We start from the raw sequence: 21,561 nt of genomic DNA on the forward strand, positions 1-21,561 counted from the left end.
ATTATGAGGGGCATGCATAGGATAAATAGGCAAAGTCTTTTCCCTGGGATCGAGGAGTCCACAGCTAGAGGGCATAGGTATAGGGTGAGAGGGGAAAGATATAAAAAAAGAGACCTAAGGGACAACTTTTTCATGCAGAGGGTGGTACGTGTATGGAATGAGCTGCCAGAGGAAGTGGTGGAGGCTGATAAATGTTGCAACATTTAAGAGGCATTTGGATGGGTATATGAATAGGAAGAGTTTGGAGGGATATGGGCCGGGTGCTGGCAGCTGGGAGTAGATTGGGTTGGGATATCTGGCCAGCATGGACGGGTTGGACCAAAGGGTCTGTTTCCATGCTGTACATCTCTATGATTATATGACTCTAAAATGAAGTTTGTTTTGACCTGTCCCAACTTTCTGTGTTAAGAACCTTAAGAACATAGGAACAAGAAGTCATTTAGCATCTTGAGGGTGTCCTGCCATTTAACGCAAACATGGCTGATCTGCAATATAACTTGACAAATCTCCCTTTGTTCACTATCCCTTCATACTTTAGAGCAACAATCTCAGATTTGAAATTGACAACTGGTCTGGCATCAACTGCAGTTTGAGGACAACAGTTGCAAATTTCTACAGCTCTGTGGCAAGAGTCTTCTCTTATCCAGTCTAGGTCTGGCAGCCAATGTGGGAGAGAGCATCACTTCTGGCTGTTCCTACACCAGGACACAGTTCCCAGCTCATTAACACATACACACACAAGGAACACAGCAAATGTTGTGGCAGGGCCAGGCAGAAAGTCAATAAACTTGCCCTTACCCTAATGGCTTAAAGGTTTTGTTATCAAAGCAGACGGGGGAGGCAATGGCCAAGTTGTATCATCACTAGCTGATCCACCCAAAGACACAGGCAATGCTCAGGGGACCAAGGTCAGAGAGTGGAATTTTAATTCGATCAATATCAGGAATTCTGAATCTCATGATGGCCCGGAAAGTATTAACCGGTTGTCAGAAAATGCCATTTGGTTCAATAATGTTCTTTAGGGAAGGGAACTGCTGTCCTTACCTGGTCTGACCAATGTTTGACTCCAGACTCAGAGCAACATGGTTGTCTCTTAATTGTCCTCTGGACAAATAGGTATGGGCAATAAACGCTGGCCTGGCCAGTGACACCAATGAAGAGTTTTAAAAAAATGTATTTAGTTTCCTGCAAGGCAGGAGGATCACTCCGACTCTGTGTGCTTTCCCAATCTTTGCCTCATGTACCCCTCTGCTGGTGCTCAAAGTTAATATGCACCTGCAGCAAGTGATTCAGAAAGCAAAGGAATTTTGGTGTTTAGTGCAAGGAGTATGGAAGTTAATTTCTATTCCTGCTGTGAGCACCAGAGCCCATCTGAAGTTATGCACAGTTTTGCTCTTCTCACTTGAGGAAGGATATGACTGCATCAGAAGCAGTTCAGAGAAGTTCATTTAACTCATTCCTGGGGTGAAGGGATTGTCTTATGCAGACAGGTTGAACAGCTAGGGTCTTTACTCATTAGAGATTAGAAGAAATCTCTAAGATGGTTTAAGATCCTCAGCCGATCTTAAAAAGAGAAGAATGCAAGGAGGATGTGGGGAAACTAGAGCTAGAGATCACTGTTCAAGAATAGGAAGTCCCCTTTTAAGAGGGGGTGAGGAGATTGTTTTTTCCACCTTGCAGCCTCATCAGTATGTGTAGAATTCTGTTCACCAGAAAGGAGTGGAAGGGGGGTCATTGAAGTTAGTCAAGATGGAGTTAGTTAGGTTTTGGATAGACATGGCAATTAAAGGTTTATAGGGAGCAGACAGGACAGTGGAATTGAGACCACAACCAGATCAGTCATGATCTCATTGAATGGTGAAGCAGACTGGGAGCAGATTGAGTGGCCAACTCAAACTGCCAGTTTCAATGTTCCTATTTCCTATGGCTGTCCTACATGCAACTTCATACCTACAGCAATGTGACTGACTCTTATACAGCCTCTGAAATGGCCCAGGAATCTACTTAGTTGTGCTAACTACTACAGATTGCTTTCAAGGGCAGATGAGCATCGACACCAAATAGTGGCCTTGCCTGCAAAGCTCACATCCCTTTTGATCAGCTGAAACACTTCAAAGCATTCAGTCATATTATCCTTTAATTATAGACTACTACCTTCCTAACACATTGGTTGAACTCATCTACAATTCCCCACTTTCCCTCCCTCCCCTTTTCTGAAGGATGAAGTAAAATGAAGAGTTTTCCAGCCAAAGAGATGTTTTTTGAATGGAGAGAACTTCCAAAGATTATAGATCCAATAGTTACACTGTTCTCGCCCATTACCTTTAAAATTTTAGGATGGAAACAATTTGTTTAAAGGGATTTGTTGCTTTTCATGACTATGGCTTTCTTCATTGCTATAACAGTGTTTAATGTTAACTTTAATAAGTGTGTGTCCTTGATTCAACAACAGGTTCCTTCAAATTTGCGAAAAATTGACCTTTTCCTCTTATGTAAATGCTGACACAAAATTATTACTCAACAGGATTTCCAAGGAGTTGTGGAGAACCTACAGAACTTTCAAAAGGTGTGGAACCTGTATCCTAATTCCTCATCCCACTCCCAGTTTTTGTCAGTGTGGGATAAAAGGACTTGTACAGGTTGTGAGCTAACACCCTAAACACCCAACCTGTTGGTTCCATAGTGGGATAGGCATCTAGCTTTCCACAATTTTTATGAAGTCAGGCCAGCTTTTCATAGATCGTGGCACGTCCTTGGTCTTGTGAGCTATTTTTTGCTTAAGGGGACCTTTGAAAGGCAAATCAAAAAGACATTATCCTTGTCAAGCTATGATAGGACATAGGCTGGCAAAAAGGCTTAATAGCCCAAGGGGAGCATGTAGAGGGACATAAGCTGACATGGATCGAGTATACGTGGTGAATGTGAGGCAACAAGAGTTAAAGAGTCTTATGTTAAATAAAACAACTGAGAAGAATGTCTTATTACTCTTTCCAACAACACACCATCAGCCTTTTTCTGAACAGCTCAAAGCACCAGGGATTTGCATCCTGGACAATGTTAGAAAGGCAAGGTTGTGACTTACCTGAGCAAGGTGTTTCTGCATTGACCTTGTAACCCTTCATTCATCTCAACAATTATTCAGCAAGCTTCACAGTTACAAGCAAAATTTTTCATCTGCTAATGTTTAACCTCTCAGTGTGAAGGGTAAATCAGAATCATCAACTCAGTCTAAGATCGATATCAGTGAAAAATTTGCATCTTGCTGGAGATGGAAACAACTGATGACACCTCAAAAGAAAGTTTAGAGCAGCAGAGAGTGTTCGCTCATATTTGCTGAGCAAACATTACAATTCATGGTGAGAAGGGAGACAAAACCACTTAGCCCTGACAACATGCCTTCAATGAAGATTGGAGACTGGATTTTCGAGTGCCGAAATGGAAGCAGGCTACACACAACAATGGCCTGAGAATCACACATCACAGCGTGCTACCTTTGTTTCCAATCTGCCACTTTTTGCAAGGCAGGGGGCAGAGAGGTAGGGGTGGGGTGGGGTGGTATTGCAAATTAGGGCAGGCAAGTGGGACCACCTGTATTGTACCATTTAGGCAATTAATCAGCTCCTGAAGAGCTGATCTTCTACGATCCCAAAATGTCCGTGGGTCGGCAGTCTTCAGAAGCTGTAAAAAGCTGAATACTCACTGTCCATTAGGAACAGAGTCAGCAGCTTGGAAAAACTTTAATTTGATTGAAGAAAAAGTGGAGCTTTAAAGAAAATCTATTACACGGCAATGAAATTTTAATAAGACAAACATTTCCTTAGTCTATAATGGGTTCCACTTTCAGTAATGGCTGTCAAATTGACCAGCATCTCTGGTGTTCCTCATTCACTTCCACAACTCCCCATCCCCCAACCACTGTTAGTAAATTAGCTGCCACTGTTGACCCCTCACCATTAACCCTTCACCTCCAGCAAAAATCAGCAGCTTTATCTGCAACCTGTTGGAGGTGCCTTCACAATCTGGAAACCTCCAGACTCCCAGCTCCATCGCCCTGGAAGTCTAACAGGAGGTTTCCTGGCAAGAAATGGGAAGGCTAGTCCCCTACTCAGAATCTAGCTGTAAATGAACACAGGGCACTGGGACAGAAAACAGTGTCCATGCCATAAGAGGACTGTGATATAAAGGAGAGGGGGAGGCGGGTATTCATGGGTAGAGCACAAATCTCCATATTGAGAACATTCTTAATGTTGTTGCTTCTTGTAGTTAGACCTACCAGGGGCTCAGACATCTGGAAATGCTATGTTCATCTGTTTTGTGATATCCTCACGCATCCACTGTGGCTCATCTGCAACTGCACTGTAACTTCCATCATCCACCGACAGCTATCTCTTTGTGCTGCCCTGCACTTTGCCCCTTAAAAGAGATCCCTGCAATTTTCACTTGGGATCAAAAGACTTAAATATTGATATTTTCATTTCTGATGTCATTCATTACGTTTTATTATGTTTTGCAATGTCAAACACCTCTCCATTTGATTTATGGTTTGTGCATGGAAGTTTCAGCATGCATCTTAACATCCACATTCCAATAGCTTTTATTTACTTCCCCATCACATATTGTCTAGTTTTTTAGGCATAAAGGGAAGTGAATAGAATGCTGCATCTTCTGAGTTTTCTCCTGCTCTAAGTTTGAATTTGCTTGTTGTTAACACCCCCTTCACAATTATTTCTGGCTATTTCTAACCTTCTCTTCACTTCCACATCACATCTGCCATCTTTCACTTCCACTTGTCCTAAATAATCAAACTTCTCTTCTTGCTTCAGAGTGAGACCATTCACTTTAACCCTCACTTTAGCTTCTTCTAACGTGTTTCTTTTGACTAGCATTGTTTCAGCCACTTTGGCATTCACACTCAATCCATTTTCTAAGCTTCAAAATTTCACTTGATCTATGATATGTCACAGGGCCTCTACTGATTCTGTAAAGGGTAGTGTGTCAATGTACAGAAAGTATGTTATACTGTTGCCTCCAATTTTATCCCTGGCAGTATATTTAATATATTTGTTCTGTGGACAGATTGAATAATTTTGGTGACAGCACAGTCTTGTTGTACACCTCTCTTCGCTTGAATCATATCAGATTGTCCCTCTTCTAGCTTGAAGCCCATTATTTGGTTTGAATGTAGACTGTGGATAAATCTCACATCTTTACTGTCGATGTCACATTTCACTAACATGTCTATTAACTTTTGGTGATAAACACAATTGAAAGCTTTTTCATCCTCTACGAAGCCAGGGGATGCTGAAATGAGCACAGGAATACGAGTCCGATCAGCAGACTAGATAAGATTATTGAAGGGCTATTTCTACCAATCTTGTGCATCCACAGCTTGAAGATGAAGATTCACAATCTAAACCATATTAGTTTGGAAAACCTGGCCGCGCAATTTTACAACTGCAATCAAGGTAGCTGGCTGGCCTCATTAACATGTTCAAATTGTTAAACTGCCTTCTGGCTGCTGATTCGCTGTTACCCCTTGTCCCACTGCCAGACATCCACAGGTTGGAACTGGCTTCCCAATTTGTTCAGCATTTCCTCCCCATTTAACAGCCCCTGGCCCCCACCCGACCTCACACACTCATCCGTCTTAAAATTCCCCTCAGAAATATCTCACACAGTGGATCTTCACAGCTGGAACCCAATAGTCTCCAAGTCACTGCTGAAAAAAAAACAGCTCTGAAATGGGGTCAGCAATTCAACTACACAAAACAACTACAGTGTGAAAAATTGTGTTGATTGTTACAGACAAGCTCTGGACGTCATAATGAAGACTACTGGGACCAAAGCAAAAAATGTCTTTTGTTCCTTTTCAACTAAACCCATTCTTTTAGTTCTTGGCAATCTTAGTAATTAATCATAACTTTTTTTTTATTCTTATTGGATTGGTTAGAGACTGAAGCATAAACCACTTAGACCTTCACTCGATTTTTCATTTTAGTAAAAGCATGAGATTATTTTTTTTTCTTGATTAGAACTGTTATAGTTCTTCTGCAATACACCACATTGCAAGAAAAATTATTTTCTTGCTAACTTTTTGACTAGCGTCTTTTGTCTCTTTTCAGTTCTTTCCTGAAGTTATTGACTCTTGGCTGGGATCTGGTTACAGCTTTTCACTCAAGAGCACACTGGCACACTGACAGTGGTCTTTGCTCTTACTGCTGCCACTGGCAGTAACACAGTCCCAGTTTATTCGGGAGGGATTGTTGGATAATTAACAGGAGAAGAATCCTTAAAAATTATTTTCGACTTCCCTAATCTGAGGTAGTGAACTTATAATGCCTCACTGCTGTTCCAGGTGAAATTAGTTAACTCCGCACAGGTCTGTAAAGGTAAACGATTCAGTAAAAACTTCCTGATCCACAATGTGGTGGATTCTTACCTCCCTCTGTGCAATATCCCAGCAAGCCTATTCTAAATCAACGGTAATTAATGTGAGCAATAAATACTGACCGAGCCAGTGATACCCACATTGCATGAATGAATAAAAGCAAATAATTCTTGCTAGTTTATATGTCGTTAGATTTTGTATACATCTAAAAACTAATTTTTTGATTATACATACGCACATATATACACACACATCTTCGGAGGGTCAGTGTGGACTGATTGGGCTGAAGGGCCTGTTTCCACACTGGAGGGAAGTTCCTGTGATCCTTCATTATAAAATCAATTTATTATATTCCTGTTTCGTCATGTTGTCAGGTACAAATTAATACTCAGCAAAATGTACAAAACCTAAGTGCTTTGACAGGATTATTTTATGAATAACTATTAATTGCAGAATGCATGAAATGACATCATTTGACTCTGTTGTAACTTTCTAGTTACACAAACAAACTCACTAGGTAAACTTGATAGAACAGATGAGAAACGCTGCAGTTTTTGTCAAACTTACTGAAGTGGGACAAGCTGTGTTAACTGCCCCATCTCCAATACTGGGAACAGGGGCATCAGAATATTTCAGCTGTGTGCGCTGGCAGCTACTAGGCTTCCTGGCTTATTAAAGAAGGGAGATTCAGAATGGCATGCTGCCACTTCAAGAAAGAGCTCACCAGGTTCAAATTGTATCAAGGACAAAGATAATTGACAGCAAAATGCTTACTGTTCTGCAGAGGAAGCACAGAACCTACAATGTTAAGGTAATTGAAAACATACAGGGGCATTTTGGATAGACATTAGGTGAGGATAATTGAACATCTCTGAAGAATGTTCCAGATTATCATGTTGGAGTCCAAATCGCAAAAAAAAAAATTACTCTCAGATTTGGTGTGTTTGGACAACCATTGTATTCTATTCAGACATATTTCAAAATCAGAAATGCAGTGGTCTCTGATGTTTTAATCAGAACAATAAAGGATAAACAAAGCCATTGATTATGAAATTGTTGCTTTGGTTTTGCATGACAGGATTAACACTGCAAAACTCAAAGAGCCAATAAACTTAGCTTTCATGAATGATCATCTTGAGGGTGCAAGAAAATAAGGCAGAACAACTTTGGAATCTAAAACACATACTTTTGAAAGACCTCAGGAATTCTCCACATCTATTCATGGCAATAGGTAATCACTGGTTTAGTACAAAATGGAGAAAGAGAATGAATATAGCACTCGGCGACTTCTTGAAAAGAACATAATTAAGTAGAATCAGGCATGCAGTCGTTAGCCTGTAGAGCCTGTTCCATCATTCACTATGATCATGACTGGTCTTGGACTTCAATTCCATCTTCTTGCTCACTCCATACATCCCTTGAGACACTAAAAATCCATCTCTCTCGATATTAAGTGTATACAATCAGAGTATTTACAACCTTCTGGTGTAGAATTCCATAGATTCTTAGCCCTTTCAATAAAGCAATTTCCGCTCGTCACAGTTCCAAATGATTGGCCACTTACGCTAAAACTGTTCCAGGTCTTAAATTCCATAACCATTGCAGACAATCTCTTAATGTTGACCTTATCAAACGCCTTCAACATCATACGTCTCAATGAGAAAGCTGCTTATTCTTCTAAACACCAGAGGTTAGAAGCCCAATGTACTCAGCTCTGTATCATTGGACAACTCCCTGATCCAGGGACCAATTTAGTGTATCACCTCAGTGTATCACCTCCATCTATCTGTTTCCATCGAAATTGTGGAGAACAATGCCACGCTGCAAATCAGATGTGGTCTCGCCAAAACATTGTGCGAGTTTAGCCAGACATCTTGTCCTTCAATCTGCTAGCAACAAAAACCAACATGTCAATTGCCTTCTTACTGCAGTGCAATGCTGACTTGAGCATTCCTTGTACAAACAGACGAGTTATATGTTCCAAGCATAAAAGAAATTCTGCTTTATTATTCTTATGACCAAAGTGAATAAACTCGCTTGCGAGCATTACATTCAACCTGTCATCTTTTTGCCCAGTCATTTAACCTGTCTTTATCTCTTTGCAGACCGTGCCTCTGTGTCCTCCCCAGCAAGTTACCATTTCAACTAGCTTTGTACTATTAGCAACTATGGATATATAACTTATTGTATACGTAACTCTTTCTCGTCATCACTCATATATACCAGAACTAACCAAGGCCTCAGTATGGATCCTTGCGATATTCCACTATTTACTGCTGTCAACTTTATAATGCATGGTTTTTATCCAGTCTCTGATTACTGCATCTTAATCAGTCCTCTATCCAGAAGCCAGAAGATTGGAAAGCCTTTAAAAGTCAGCAGAGGAGCAGCAAAAAAGCAATAGAGGCGGAGATGAAATATGAGAGTAAGCTAGCTTCAGAAGATGAAAGTGGTGTTTTTAAGATAAATAAAAGGTAAGAGAGATAGACAAAGAATGGACACTGGACTGCTGGAAAATGAAGCTGGAGAAGTAGCCATGGGAAACAACGAAATGGCAGAGGAATGGAGAGGTACTTTGCATCAGTCTTCACGGTGGAATCTACCATTAACATACCAGAACCTCAAGAGAGTCAGGAGGCAGAGGTGAGTGTAGTACTAATGAGAAGGTCCTGGAAGGTATATATCACTTGGACATGGATGGACTGCAAAGCCAGAAATCTGAAAGAGATAACCAATGAGATTGTGAAGGTACTGGGGGTATTCTTTCAGGAATCACTGGAGTCAAGGAGAGTCCCAGAGGACTGGAAAATGGCTAATGTTAGACTGCTGTTTATGAAGGAAGACAGAAGACAGGAAGCTATGGGCAAGTTAGCCTGACCCCAGTCATTGGTAAGATTTGAGAGTTCATTTTAAGGGTGGGTACTTGGAAGTGCATGGTAAAGTAGGGCTATGTCAGCATGGCTTCATCAAGGGGAGATCCTGCTTGACAAATCTGTTAGAGTTCTTTGAGGAGGTAAAGGACAAGTTAGACAAAGGAGAACCCAGTGGACATTATAGATTTGGATTTTCAGAAGGCTTTTGAGAAGGTGCCACACAGGAGGGTGCTAAACAAGATAAGAGACCATGGTGTTAGGGGCAATATACTGGCATGGAAAGAGGATTAGCTGCCTGGCAGAGGGCAGAAAGTAGGAATAAAGGGGTCTTTTTCAGCATGGCAGCTGGCAACTAGTGGAGTTCTGCAGGGGTTAGTGTTGGGACAATTGTAGACGTCACACATAAATAATTTGGACAAAGGAATTGAAAGTACTGTGTGTCATCTGCAAACTTAATCAAAGATAACTGGAGGGACAGTTTCACATCGCTAATCCACCTAGCCTACACATGTCTGGAGACTTTGGGCAATTTAGCATGGCCAATCCACCTAATCAGCACATCTTTGGACTGAGGGAGGAAGCCTGAGCACCCAGAGGAAACCCATACAGACACAGGGAGAATGTGCAAACTCCACACAGAGTTGTCAGAAGCTGAAATTGATCCTAGGTCCTTGGCATTGAGGCAGCAGTACTAACCATAGAGCCACCATGCATTTTGAGAGAGCTAGAATACAACAGCGGAGATCAACTGCTGAGATTGTATAAGGCTCTGGTCAGACCTTGTGAGCAGTGCTGGACCCTATATCCAAGGATGGATGTGCTGGACTTGGAATAGGTGCAGAGGAGATTTACAAGAATGCTTCCGGGGATGAAGGGCTTGGCCATATTAGGAGCAATTGAGAACTCTGAATGAGTACCCGATTGAGTTCTGAAAGAGGAAGGCTGGAGGATCTGATTGAAACTTTGAATACTGAGAGGCCTGGACATGGAGATGATGTTTCCACTAGTTGGAGGGACTAGGAGCCAAGGGCACAGCCTTAATGAAGTTACAGTGTCCTTAGAACTGTTTTGAGGAAGAATATCTTCAGCCAGACAGTGCTAAATCTGTGAAATCCATTGTGGGGGCTAAGTCATTGAGTGCAATAAAGATAGGCTCTTGATTAGTGAGGGAATCAAATGTTATGGGGAGAAGGCATGAGAATGGGTTTGGAAAACATAGCAGCACTATCAAATAGTGGAGCAGACTCGATAGCCAAATGACCTAATTCTGCTCTGTAGGTCTTACCGTCCATTCTAATATTTTGCGCCTAACTCCAGGGGCCTTATCTTGCTTACTAAGCTTTCTGTGGCACTTTAAAGAGAATTTTTTGAAAGATTAGATTTTTTAGACGAGATTCCCTACAGTGTGGAAGAACTCGAATACATTTCCCTTTCATAAAACTGGGTTGCCTTGTTCTACTCAAGTGTACTTTTCTAAGTGCAGTCTAAGAAGCTTCGGTGAATTTCTGTAGCGCATTTTGTAGATGGTACACACCGCTGCTACTGTGTGTCAGGGGTGGAGGAGTCGGATGCTTGTGGAGATGGTACGAATCAAATGAGCTCCTTTGTCCTAGAGGGTTTCATAATTCTTGAATGTATTTGAAATTGCACTCATTCAAGCAAGTGGGGAGTATTCCATGACATCCTTGACTTATACCTTGTGGAAAGACATTTGGGCCGACAGGATTCATAGCTTCTGATCTACTCAAGAATCTCGAACAAAGGGACATAGTTTCAAAAAGAAGGAAGTGACCATTTCCAATACTGATGAGGAGAAATTTATTGTCTCACAGGGCTGTTGATCTTCCATAGAGAGTAGCAGGACCTAGTCAATGAATATTCAAAGCTGACCTAAACTGATTTTGTATTGACGAGGGAGTTGAGCATCATAGGGGAGTTGTTGTCACTGGCAAGAAGTCAAGATTTAGGTGCAAACAGATCAGTCATGATCTTTTAAATTGTAGAGCAGGGTTCATGGTCCAAATGGCCTCCTGTTTCTTCTGTGTTCATTGATGCAAGTAAGTTACTAACTTTGTCGATGATTTTGATACGATCTTTGCACAGTTTTCACATCTTTAATTTGCACCTTTATCTAAGAGCTGTTTCATGCTATTCCTTTTCAAATTTTAAAAAAGAATAGCCTCCATGGATGTTGACTGCTCCCTCCATTGAAAATCATGAACTCAATCTTTGTTTCAATTGGGTGTCTAACAATCACATTTGTTTTAAAGTTTTACCTGTCTTCACCCAGGCTGCCTACTTCTACATCTGGATCTCTACCCCTGTCTAAGCACATGAATGGCTGAAAACCTTATCATTGCCTTTTGTTACCTCCAGACTTGCCTCACCCAGGGTGAATTTCAGGTTTTTATGACCAAATGAAGGCCATCATCAGGGGCTAAATAGAATGTTTCCTGTGAACCTGCCGAGATGTGTCGATGCGTGTATATGACTGCCTGCGAGCAGAAGGGGTGAGGGAATGGGGAGAGGATTGGGTAGCAGAGAGGAATTAGTGTTGTTGGGTCTAGTGGCTCAGCGATTGAACTCACTTTTACACTTAAAATTTCAAGCTGATGGTACAGAGCTCAGCTCAGAATGAATTCCCAACTGGATTTCTCGGTGACTATCTTGGCTTTGTGGCCTCTAGCTGTTCCTCATGAGAGGAGACATTCTTTCTGCACCTGATTTTAGCTTTTCATAATTTAAAAAACTTTTTTAGGTCACCCCTCATCCTCTTCTTTCAGAAAAAAGCGTCAATGTTTTTCTCATCTGGGGTCCCTGATTTATGAATGTCCAACTTATGAGTGTACATTATTTTAATTTTTAAAAGCTAAGTTTTTTTTATGAATAGCTGTTTTCCATTGTTCTGCACTGGGCTCTTGCGTACAAATTGACTTGCGAACAGACTCCACCTCTTCTATATGCCAATGAATACAAGTCAAACCTGTCCAACTTTCTCTCATAAACTAATCCCTTCATCCCATGAATCCCTGCTGAAGTGCTTCCAATACATGTATATTCTTCCTTAAGTAAGGAGACCAACACTACACACAGCACTCAAGGTGTGGTTGCATCAAGTCGCCACATATTTCCTTACTTGTATGCTCCATTTCCTTTGCACTAAAAGCAAACACTCCATTTTCCTTCCTAATTACTTGCCACATGTACAAACTAAATTGTGACTCAGTTACAGGGGCCTCCAGATCTACCTCTACTGGAGCATTCCCCAGTCTCTCTCCACTTAAATTATATTCTGTTTCTCTATTCTTCCAGTCTTTCATATTTCCACATTATACTCTATCTGCCAAATTCTGCCTGTTCATTGATCTTATCTATATCCATTAGCAGATACGTTTATCTTGTATTTTTCGAACTTAACAGAACAATTTCAACTCAAAACACTGGAGGTATAAATTCTGCCGACCTACTAAAAACTAGTTTAATAATTAATTTAAACCAGTTGGTGTCAGAATAGCTCGCTAAATATGTACTTCGAGCTACTTGTGACAATTGTCACCAACAAAGATTTTGTTTTTAATTAATGATTTCTTAGAAGACTTGAGGCAGTTTTTGTTACAGAGAGGGTTGAGAGGTGACTTAATTGGGACCTATAAGATAATCAGGGGATTAGAGAGGGTGGACAGTGAGAGCCATTTTCTTCAGACAGTGATGGCTAGCATGACAGAATATAGCTTTAAATTGAGGGGTAATAGATATGGGACAGATGTCAGAAGTAGTTTCCTTACTCAGAGAGGAGTAGGGGTGTGGAATGCCCTACCTGCAACAGTAGTAGACTTGCTAACTTTAAGGGCACTTAAATTGTCGTTGGATTAACATATGGATGAAAATGGAATAGTTGGCTAGATGGGCTTCAGATTGGTTCCACAGGTCAGCGGAACATCGAGGGCCAAAGGGCCTGTACTGTGCTGTGCTGTAATGTTCTACATTCTATCAGATAATGGCATTTTCTTCGAATGATTAATACTAATTTTGCTGAAGGCAAAATCCCAGAACAACATCAATTATAATGCTTTTGGAGATGCCGGTGTTGGGCTGCTGCGTGACAGGAGACAAACATGCAAACTCAGCTAAACATATACAGGAGAATGGCGTAGCGACATTCTGGATAATACACCTCCATCCAGTTTGGCTTATTGAATTACACCTGAATCCAGCAATGACCATACAAAAAGAGCTGGTGAGAGCCACACAATCGGCAAGGTACACAATACACAATGGGAACACTGTCAGAATTCAGAATGAAGAACACAAAGCCGAAAGAGGACAAAGGTCAGTCAGCATGAATACTGCCTTTGAGCTGACTGGGTGGGTGGCCTGAAGATCATTTCTGCTCCTCCTCATTTCACATTCAGATGAATGTTTAAAAATAATACATTTCTGTAATTATTTTTAGTAAGTCTTTAAAAGGACTACTGGTTTGATTGATTTAGCATGAGAAAAGCTACCATATTGCTCATATATATGTTGCAGTTGAAACCAGTGCTGATCTGTGGGAAAAGGCCATGAAATCAGAAGTGAACCTTGGACAGGAAATGCACCTAACACTTGTATACAGTTCCAGTGTAGAATAAGCACACCCACACAAACATGGCATATCAAATTGGAACATTTAATGCCCATTTTCCAACTGTAAAATGGTCCCAAATTCTGCACTTTCAATTTTAGTCCTGCGAAACACTGGATATTAAAAGAGATCATGTGGCAGTGAATAATCCAAGTACTTACCTCATTACTCGTTGAAAAAGCATGACTTGGATCTGCCATGTTCATATAGTTATTGTTTCCTGCAAACTGGAATAGAAAGAAAATGATTTGAAACCAAATGTCTTTCAATAAACTGTTGGCTGTCTTAGAAAAAAATCCTTACTAGGTTGCACTATTTTGCATACTGACTTAAATTCAGCACTTTATTGTGATTATTAAAGATTCATTCAAAATGTTTAAAAATACTGCAGGTTAGATAAATGATTTAAATGTATTCACATTTCTTTCATACTTGGTCACAATCATTTATTCTGCAGTTTAAATTCATCTCTATTTATATTGCTCAGTGACGAAGTACTAAAATTGTTGCATTACAATGCATTTAAATTTGATTCAATTGTCATTTAGTGTGACAGCACAACTTAGTTTTTCTCTATAATCTCGTCTGCACTTCAACACAAATGCATTCTCAATGAGGATATTGACTTAAACTGACAATGTGAAGATCATATGGACAGATTTACTATTAAATTAACACAGGATATTTAACTTTCACATTATTTATGTATTGGCAATACTGGAGATGAAAACCAGAAATATAATGGTGTTAGAAAAACAAAATCGTAACATATTGAACTTGGACTGGACCTTGGCACTGCTATTAATGAGCAGCTTATGATGACTTAATTACTCTGATGCTGAAGTGTTGCCTCGAGTAATGTACCATTAAATTCGACGTGACTCAGACATTAATTGCCATGAGTGATATTTCTTTGGATGGCCATACAATGTACAACTTGCATGCTGGTTTGTGAGACCACCTTTCAAAGCAGCAAAACAGTGAAACCCATTTGTGTTGGCAACAGCAAGGTGGAAGACAGCACCTTCAGGACTTTGCCAACATGGAGTCAGACTTTCATGTAATATGGAACCATTGCAACCTGAAAGCTAGGAAATAATTAATGAACAAACCCATAAAATTTAATTTAAGAATCAGGTCATAACTTTATCAGTGCGTAAATAAGGAAGACATCGGACTTCAATTTTTCAACGTCAGGCAATTTTTGTCTTGCTGTGAAATTACGAAGTAAAAGCATGGCTCACAGATTGTTTAGATTAGATTAGATGACTTACAGTGTGGAAACAGGCCCTTCGGCCCAACAAGTCCACATCGACCCGCCGAAGCACAAACCACCCAGACCCATTCCCCTACATTTACCCCTTCACCTAACACTACAGGCAATTTAGCATGGCCAATTCACCTAACCTGCACATTTTTGGATTGTGGGAGGAAACCGGAGCAAACCCACGCAGACACGGGGAGAATGTGCAAACTCCACACAGAGAGTTGCCTGAGGTGGGAATTGAACCCGGGTCTCTGGCACTGTGAGGCAGCAGTGCTAACCACTGTGCCACCGTGCTGCCCACAAATTGTATTCTATGAAAGAATTTTACTTCTTAAAAAAAAAGGAACCAATAAACAGTTTTTTTAATTTAAGGCTAAAGGACTAATTCACTCAAGAGAAACTAACTTCCCTTATTGCCTTACTCAGAATTGCCAAACTTCCTGGCATACAATGAATTGCTACTATTGTGCAGATAAGTTGATGTATAACAAGACCCACAAATGGTGACAAGTTGAATGGTCAAAGCTATGTTAATTGTTGCTAACAGAAGGAGTACATGTTTCGTCTGCCTCATTTGGAATTAGGCACATGAAAGCCTCTAAGTCCAAACCTAAGAGGGAAGAATATTGGTGGACATCTTCTATTTTCACTTCTATAGAATTACATTATTTTAACATCTACCTAAAACAGCAAATTTAATTCAATTTATTGTCATAGTAAACTTGGACAAAAGATAGCTTCTCCCACAGCACAGAAATCCATTAGTACTACATTACTGCTACAAAGTATTAGCAGAGATGAACTGATCTAGCTCTGAAGTTTAATAGCCCGATTCGCTAAAGGAACTGAAACAGGCCTCAATTTCACCCATCCATTAAGACCAGCTCTGCGCCAAAGTGCAAAGACAGAATCTTTTGCAGGCTTCGGGCAGGCAGCTGGCACAGGGCAGAAGCGTAGTGCCTACCTGACGGTAGCCTGAAAATTACTGTACTTGGGTCACTGTAATTATTAGCTACCTGACGAAACAGCAGCATTCTAAAAGCTTATGTTTTCAAACAGACTTGGGCTATAACCTGGTGTTGTGCGATTTTCAACTTTGTACACCCCAGTCCAACACCAGCACCTCCACATCATGGTTCTGATTACTGTCAGAAAGTAGTATTTTGGAATCTTTGTAAAATTAGAATATGACTTTGATTTTGTATGCAGAAATTGGTTAGGCCACTGTTGGAATATTGCATGCAATTCTGGTCTCCTTCCTATCGGAAAGGTGTTGTGAAACTTGAAAGGGTTCAGAAAAGATTTACAAGGATGTTGCCAGGGTTGGAGGATTTCAGCTACACGGAGAGGCTGAACAGGGTGGGGCTGTTTTCCCTGGAGCGTTGGAGGCTGAGGGGTGACCTTACAGAGGTTTACAAAATTATGAGGGGCATGGATAGGATAAATAGACAAAGTCTTTTCCCAGTGGTTGGGGAGTCCAGAAGTAGAACATAGAACAATACAGCACAGAACAGGCCCTTCGGCCCACGATGTTGTGCAGAACATTTGTCCTAGCTTAAGCAACTATCCATGTACCTATCCAATTGCTGCTTAAAAGGTCACCAATGATTCTGACTCTGCCACTCCCACAGGCAGCGCATTCCATGCCCCCACCACTCTCTGGGTAAAGAACCTACCCCTGACATCCCCCCTATACCTTCCACCCTTCACCTTAAATTTATGTGCCGTTGTAACACTCTGTTGTACCCAGGGAAAAAGTCTCTGACTGTACACTCTATCTATTCCCCTGATCATCTTATAAACCTCTATCAAGTCACCCCTCATCCTTCGCCGTTCCAATGAGAAAAGGCCTAGCACTCTCATCCTATCCTCGTACGACCTATTCTCCATTCCAGGCAACATCCTGGTAAATCTCCTCTGCACCCTCTCCAAAGCTTCCACATCTTTCCTAAAATGAGGCGACCAGAACTGCACACAGTACTCCAAATGTGGCCTTACCAAGGTCCTGCACAGTTGCAACATCACCTCACGACTCTTGAATTCAATCCCTCTGCTAATGAACGCTAATACACCATAGGCCTTCTTACAAGCTCTATCCACCTAATTGGCAACTTTCAAAGATCTATGAACATAGACCCCAAGATCCCTCTGTTCCTTCACCTTACTAAGAACTCTACTGTTAACCCTGTATTCCACATTCTTATTTGTCCTTCCAAAATGGATAACCTCACACTTGACAGGGTTGAACTCCATCTGCCACTCCTCAGCCCAGCTCTGCATCATATCTAAGTCCCTTTGCAGCCGACAACAGACTTCCTCACTATCCACTACTCCACCAATCTTCGTATCGTCTGCAAATTTACTGACCCACCCTTCGACTCCCTCTTCCAAGTCATTAATAAAAATTACAAACAGCAGAGGACCCAGAACTGATCCCTGCGGAACTCTACTTGTAACTGGGCTCCAGGCTGAATATTTACCATCTACCACTACTCTCTGACTTCAACCGGTTAGCCAGTTCTCTATCCAACTGGCCAAACTTCCCACTATCCCATGCCTCTTGACTTTCCGCATAAGCCTACCATGGGGAACCTTATCAAAAGCCTTACTAAAATCCATATACACTACATCCACTGCTGAACCCTCATCCACATGCTTGGTCACCTCCTCAAAGAATTCAATAAGACTTGTAAGGCAAGACCTACACCTCACAAATCCATGCTGGCTAATCAAGCAGTGTCTTTCCAGATACTCATAAATCCTATCCCTCAGTACCCTTTCCATTACTTTGCCTACCACTGAAGTAAGACTAACTGGCCTGTAATTCCCAGGGTTATTCCTATTCCCTTTTTTGAACAGGGGCACAACATTCGCCACTCTCCAGTCCCCTGGCACCACCCCCGTTGACAGTGAAGACGAAAAGATCATTGCCAACGGTTCTGCAATTTCCTCTCTTGCTTCCCACATAATCCTAGGATATATCCCGTCAGGCTCGGGGGACTTGTCTATCCTCAAGTTTTTCAAAATGCCCAACACATCTTCCTTCCTAACAAGTATCTCCTCTAGCTTACCAGTCCATTGCATACTCTCCTCTTCAACAATACGGTCCCTCTCATTTGTAAATACTGAAGAAAAGTACTCATTCAAGACCTCTCCTATCTCTTCCAACTCAATACACAGTCTCCCACTACTGTCCTTGATCGGACCTACCCTCGTTCTCGTCATTCTCATGTTTCTCATATACGCATAAAAGGCCTTGGGGTTATCCTTGATCCTACCCGCCAAAGATTTTTCATGACCTCTCTTAGCTCTCCTAATCCCTTTCTTCAGCTCAGTAGAGGGCATAGGTTTTGGGTGACAGGGGAAAGATATAAAAGAGACCTAAGGGGCAACTTTTTCACGCAGAGGGTGGTAAGTGTATGGAATGAGCTGCCAGAGGATGTGGTGGAGGCTGGTACAATTGCAACATTTAAGAGGCATTTGGATGGGTATATGAATAGGAAGGGTTTGGAGAGATATGGGCCGGGTGCTGGCAGGTGGGGCTAGATAGGGTTGGGATATCTGGTCGGCAGGTTGGACCGAAGGGTCTGTTTCCATGCTGTACATCTCTATGACTATGACCCTAAATGTCCCAGTGCTCTTCAACTCAGATGTTAACACAAATCTCACAAAATTATGAATCAGTACACCTCAAATACTCAGGCACTAGTTGACATATTATTCTTTTTCTGTGTGAAGTCAGACAGTGCTAATATTACGGAATATCCATCAAGTTGGTAGGTGCTGCATGAATCCATTTGGTGGTGTCATGTTGCTTTAATTCATAAATCTCATCTATGAAGAACTGACCAATCAGCACATACCTAAACTGAGATATTCAGTTATTTCAATAATCGAGCTATAAGGAAAATAAGGAATTCCTGAAGAAGGGCTTTGCCCGTAACGTCGATTCTCCTGTTCCTTGGATGCTGCCTGACCTGCTGCGCTTTTCCAGCAACACATTTTCAGCTCATCACTATTTCTATACTCATATCCTCTCACAATAAAGACTAACATTCCATTAGCTTTCCTAATAACTTGCTGCAGCTACGTATTAGCCTTCAGTGACTCATCAACAAGGACACCCAAGTCCTTTTGTGCATCTACACTTTCCAATCTCTTACCACATTAGCAATACTCTCACATCTGTTATTTGTACCAAAGTAAATAACCTCTCACTTTTCTACGTTATATTCCATCTGCCATTTTCTTGCTGAATCACTAAGCTTGTCCAAAATGTTTTACATCTTCACTCAACACTTGTTCCTGCTTAGTTTTGCATCATCTGCAAATTTTACCTGCATGTACAAGGTAGAGTCAAGAGTATTATGAAATACTCTTCATTTTCCTGGATGATGCAGCTACAACAATACAAGAAGTTCAATGCCATCTGGGACAAACCAAACCCACCAGGCACCCGAACCACTACCTTAAACATTCAGTCCTCCCCCACCATTGATGCACAATGGCAACAATGTACACTTTGAACTGGAACAACCTCCAAAGGCTTTTTTTAAAAAAAAAAACAGCATTTAACCAAACTCTTGACACCTCCCACCAAGAAGGATAAGAACAGGCGATGTTGGGAATATGACCATCTAGAAGTTCCCTGCATAAAAAACTGATAATCATAACTTGGAACCACAGGCATATTGCTGTTCTCACTGTTGCTGGGTCAAAATTCTGAAATTCCAATTCTAGTAGCACTGTGGCGATCAATTGGAACAGTCCAACAAGGCAGCAGCTCACGATCAAGGCAATTAGGGGGAAGCTATAATTACTGGCCTGGCGAGCAACAGCCATATTGGATGGAGAACTAAATAAAAAGAAAAAGTACTTCTGAGCTCTACCAGGAAAATGTGGGCCTTTGCTATCCTGAGCTCACGTCTTGCCCCAAAACTACAAAATCCTTGTCACTTGGTTTCCCCAAGTATGAGTGACTCACATGATACCCATAAGATCAGTGCTTAGTTGAGTAGGCTTCCAGTTGATGAATTGGCAATGAGCCAGTTTATTGAAAACGAGTGGGCCTTCTGTGGCCCTCCTGGGCAGGCGGCCTAGCGTCTCTTTCTTCTTTTTTGGATTTTTAATCCCCACCAGTGAATCTGTATAGTACAGCCCCTTATTTTTTCCTTCCTTTACTGGAGCTGAAAACTGCATACAACACCTCCACTATGGCCTGATTTAGTAACTCATTTTGCCTTGAAATGTTTCCAAGGTGCTATATGTAAACGTGTGTCATTCTTTTCTCATATGCACATTATGCCCTGCTGTTCACAAATTGACAACAAGCATGAGTGGATGGAAATAACTACCTTTCCAAATTTGTTGTCCCCAAGGAGAGCTGCATGTGTTTCTCAACACCTGGCTCGAACAGTCATTAGCGAGTAGTTAGCAAACCCTTAACCGTTTTATTTTCTCTCTTTGCTTTTGTCATTTGCCTATCCACGTATTGCCCATGGGAGCAATGCTGAAAGTGGCAAGAATTACTATGTTGGCAGTAAATCTGCAATAACAAATCAGTGAGCCTAACTTTGCTGATCCTGGTGCACTCAAGGAAAATATAAACCTAAACCCATCATGCTTCCTCAAGAGAACTGTCTGAAACGGCAGCATAACCAGTCACCTCGTTCAGGGACTGACCCAGTCTGTATAGAAGGGATATGCGGAACAGATTTCCATTTTATTTATGTTTCTATTCAAATCGCTATATTTAGGCATCTGGTGGAATCAGCTCCCTGCAGATAAGTCTGGGTACTATGAAAATTGCTGACTAAAATGACTGCAGATGTTTGGATGAACGATTCCTGCAAGGATGTTTTTGCCCATCCCTTGAACTGGACTACCCTTGGACTGAATGGCTTTCTAAGCCACTCAGAGAGCAGTTTAGACACAAACACATTACTGAGAGTTTGGGGTTACATGCCAGCCAGACCAAGCTAAGATGGAAGATTGTTTCCCAAAGAGACAACAGGGTCATCAGTTTGTTTTGGGTGTAATCCTTAAAGTTTCATCAGAGAACCTCCCACTTCTGATTTCCCCACGTTCACACTCCCAGTTTTGGTCCGTCCTCCAAGGAACATTGCCAATTAAAAAAAAAAACACATACCTCAGGTTACTGAGAGAAGCGAGGGAGGAAATAGCTGGGGCCTTAACAGATATCTTTGCAGCATCCTTGAACACAGGTGAGATCCTGGAGAACTGGAGAATTGCTAATGTTGTCCCCTTGTTTAAGAGGGGTAGCAGGGATAATCCAGGTAATTATAGACCAGTGAGTCTGATGTCAGTGGTAGGGAAGCTGCTGAAGAAGATACTGAGGGATAGGATCTATTTACATGTGGAAGAAGATGGGCTTATCAAGGATAGGCAA

The 21,561-nt window shown here is 41.4% G+C and overlaps 1 protein-coding gene across 2 annotated transcripts in view; it reads right to left on the reverse strand.

The window, feature by feature from the left end:
• The window catches only part of tox3 (TOX high mobility group box family member 3), a 111,727-nt gene that overhangs the window by 39,751 nt on the left and 50,415 nt on the right, over positions 1-21,561 (reverse strand). For both annotated transcript variants that reach the window (XM_043706971.2, XM_087995899.1), the window contains exon 2: positions 14,047-14,112. In XM_043706971.2, coding sequence (XP_043562906.1) covers positions 14,047-14,112 — 66 coding nt within the window. The remainder of the gene's footprint in view (positions 1-14,046; positions 14,113-21,561) is intronic.

The sequence above is a fragment of the Chiloscyllium plagiosum genome, unplaced genomic scaffold, assembly GCF_037043375.1.
Source record: "Chiloscyllium plagiosum isolate Xiang-an unplaced genomic scaffold, Cpla_swu_hap1 HiC_scaffold_17, whole genome shotgun sequence".
Taxonomy (NCBI): Eukaryota; Metazoa; Chordata; class Chondrichthyes; order Orectolobiformes; family Hemiscylliidae; genus Chiloscyllium; species Chiloscyllium plagiosum.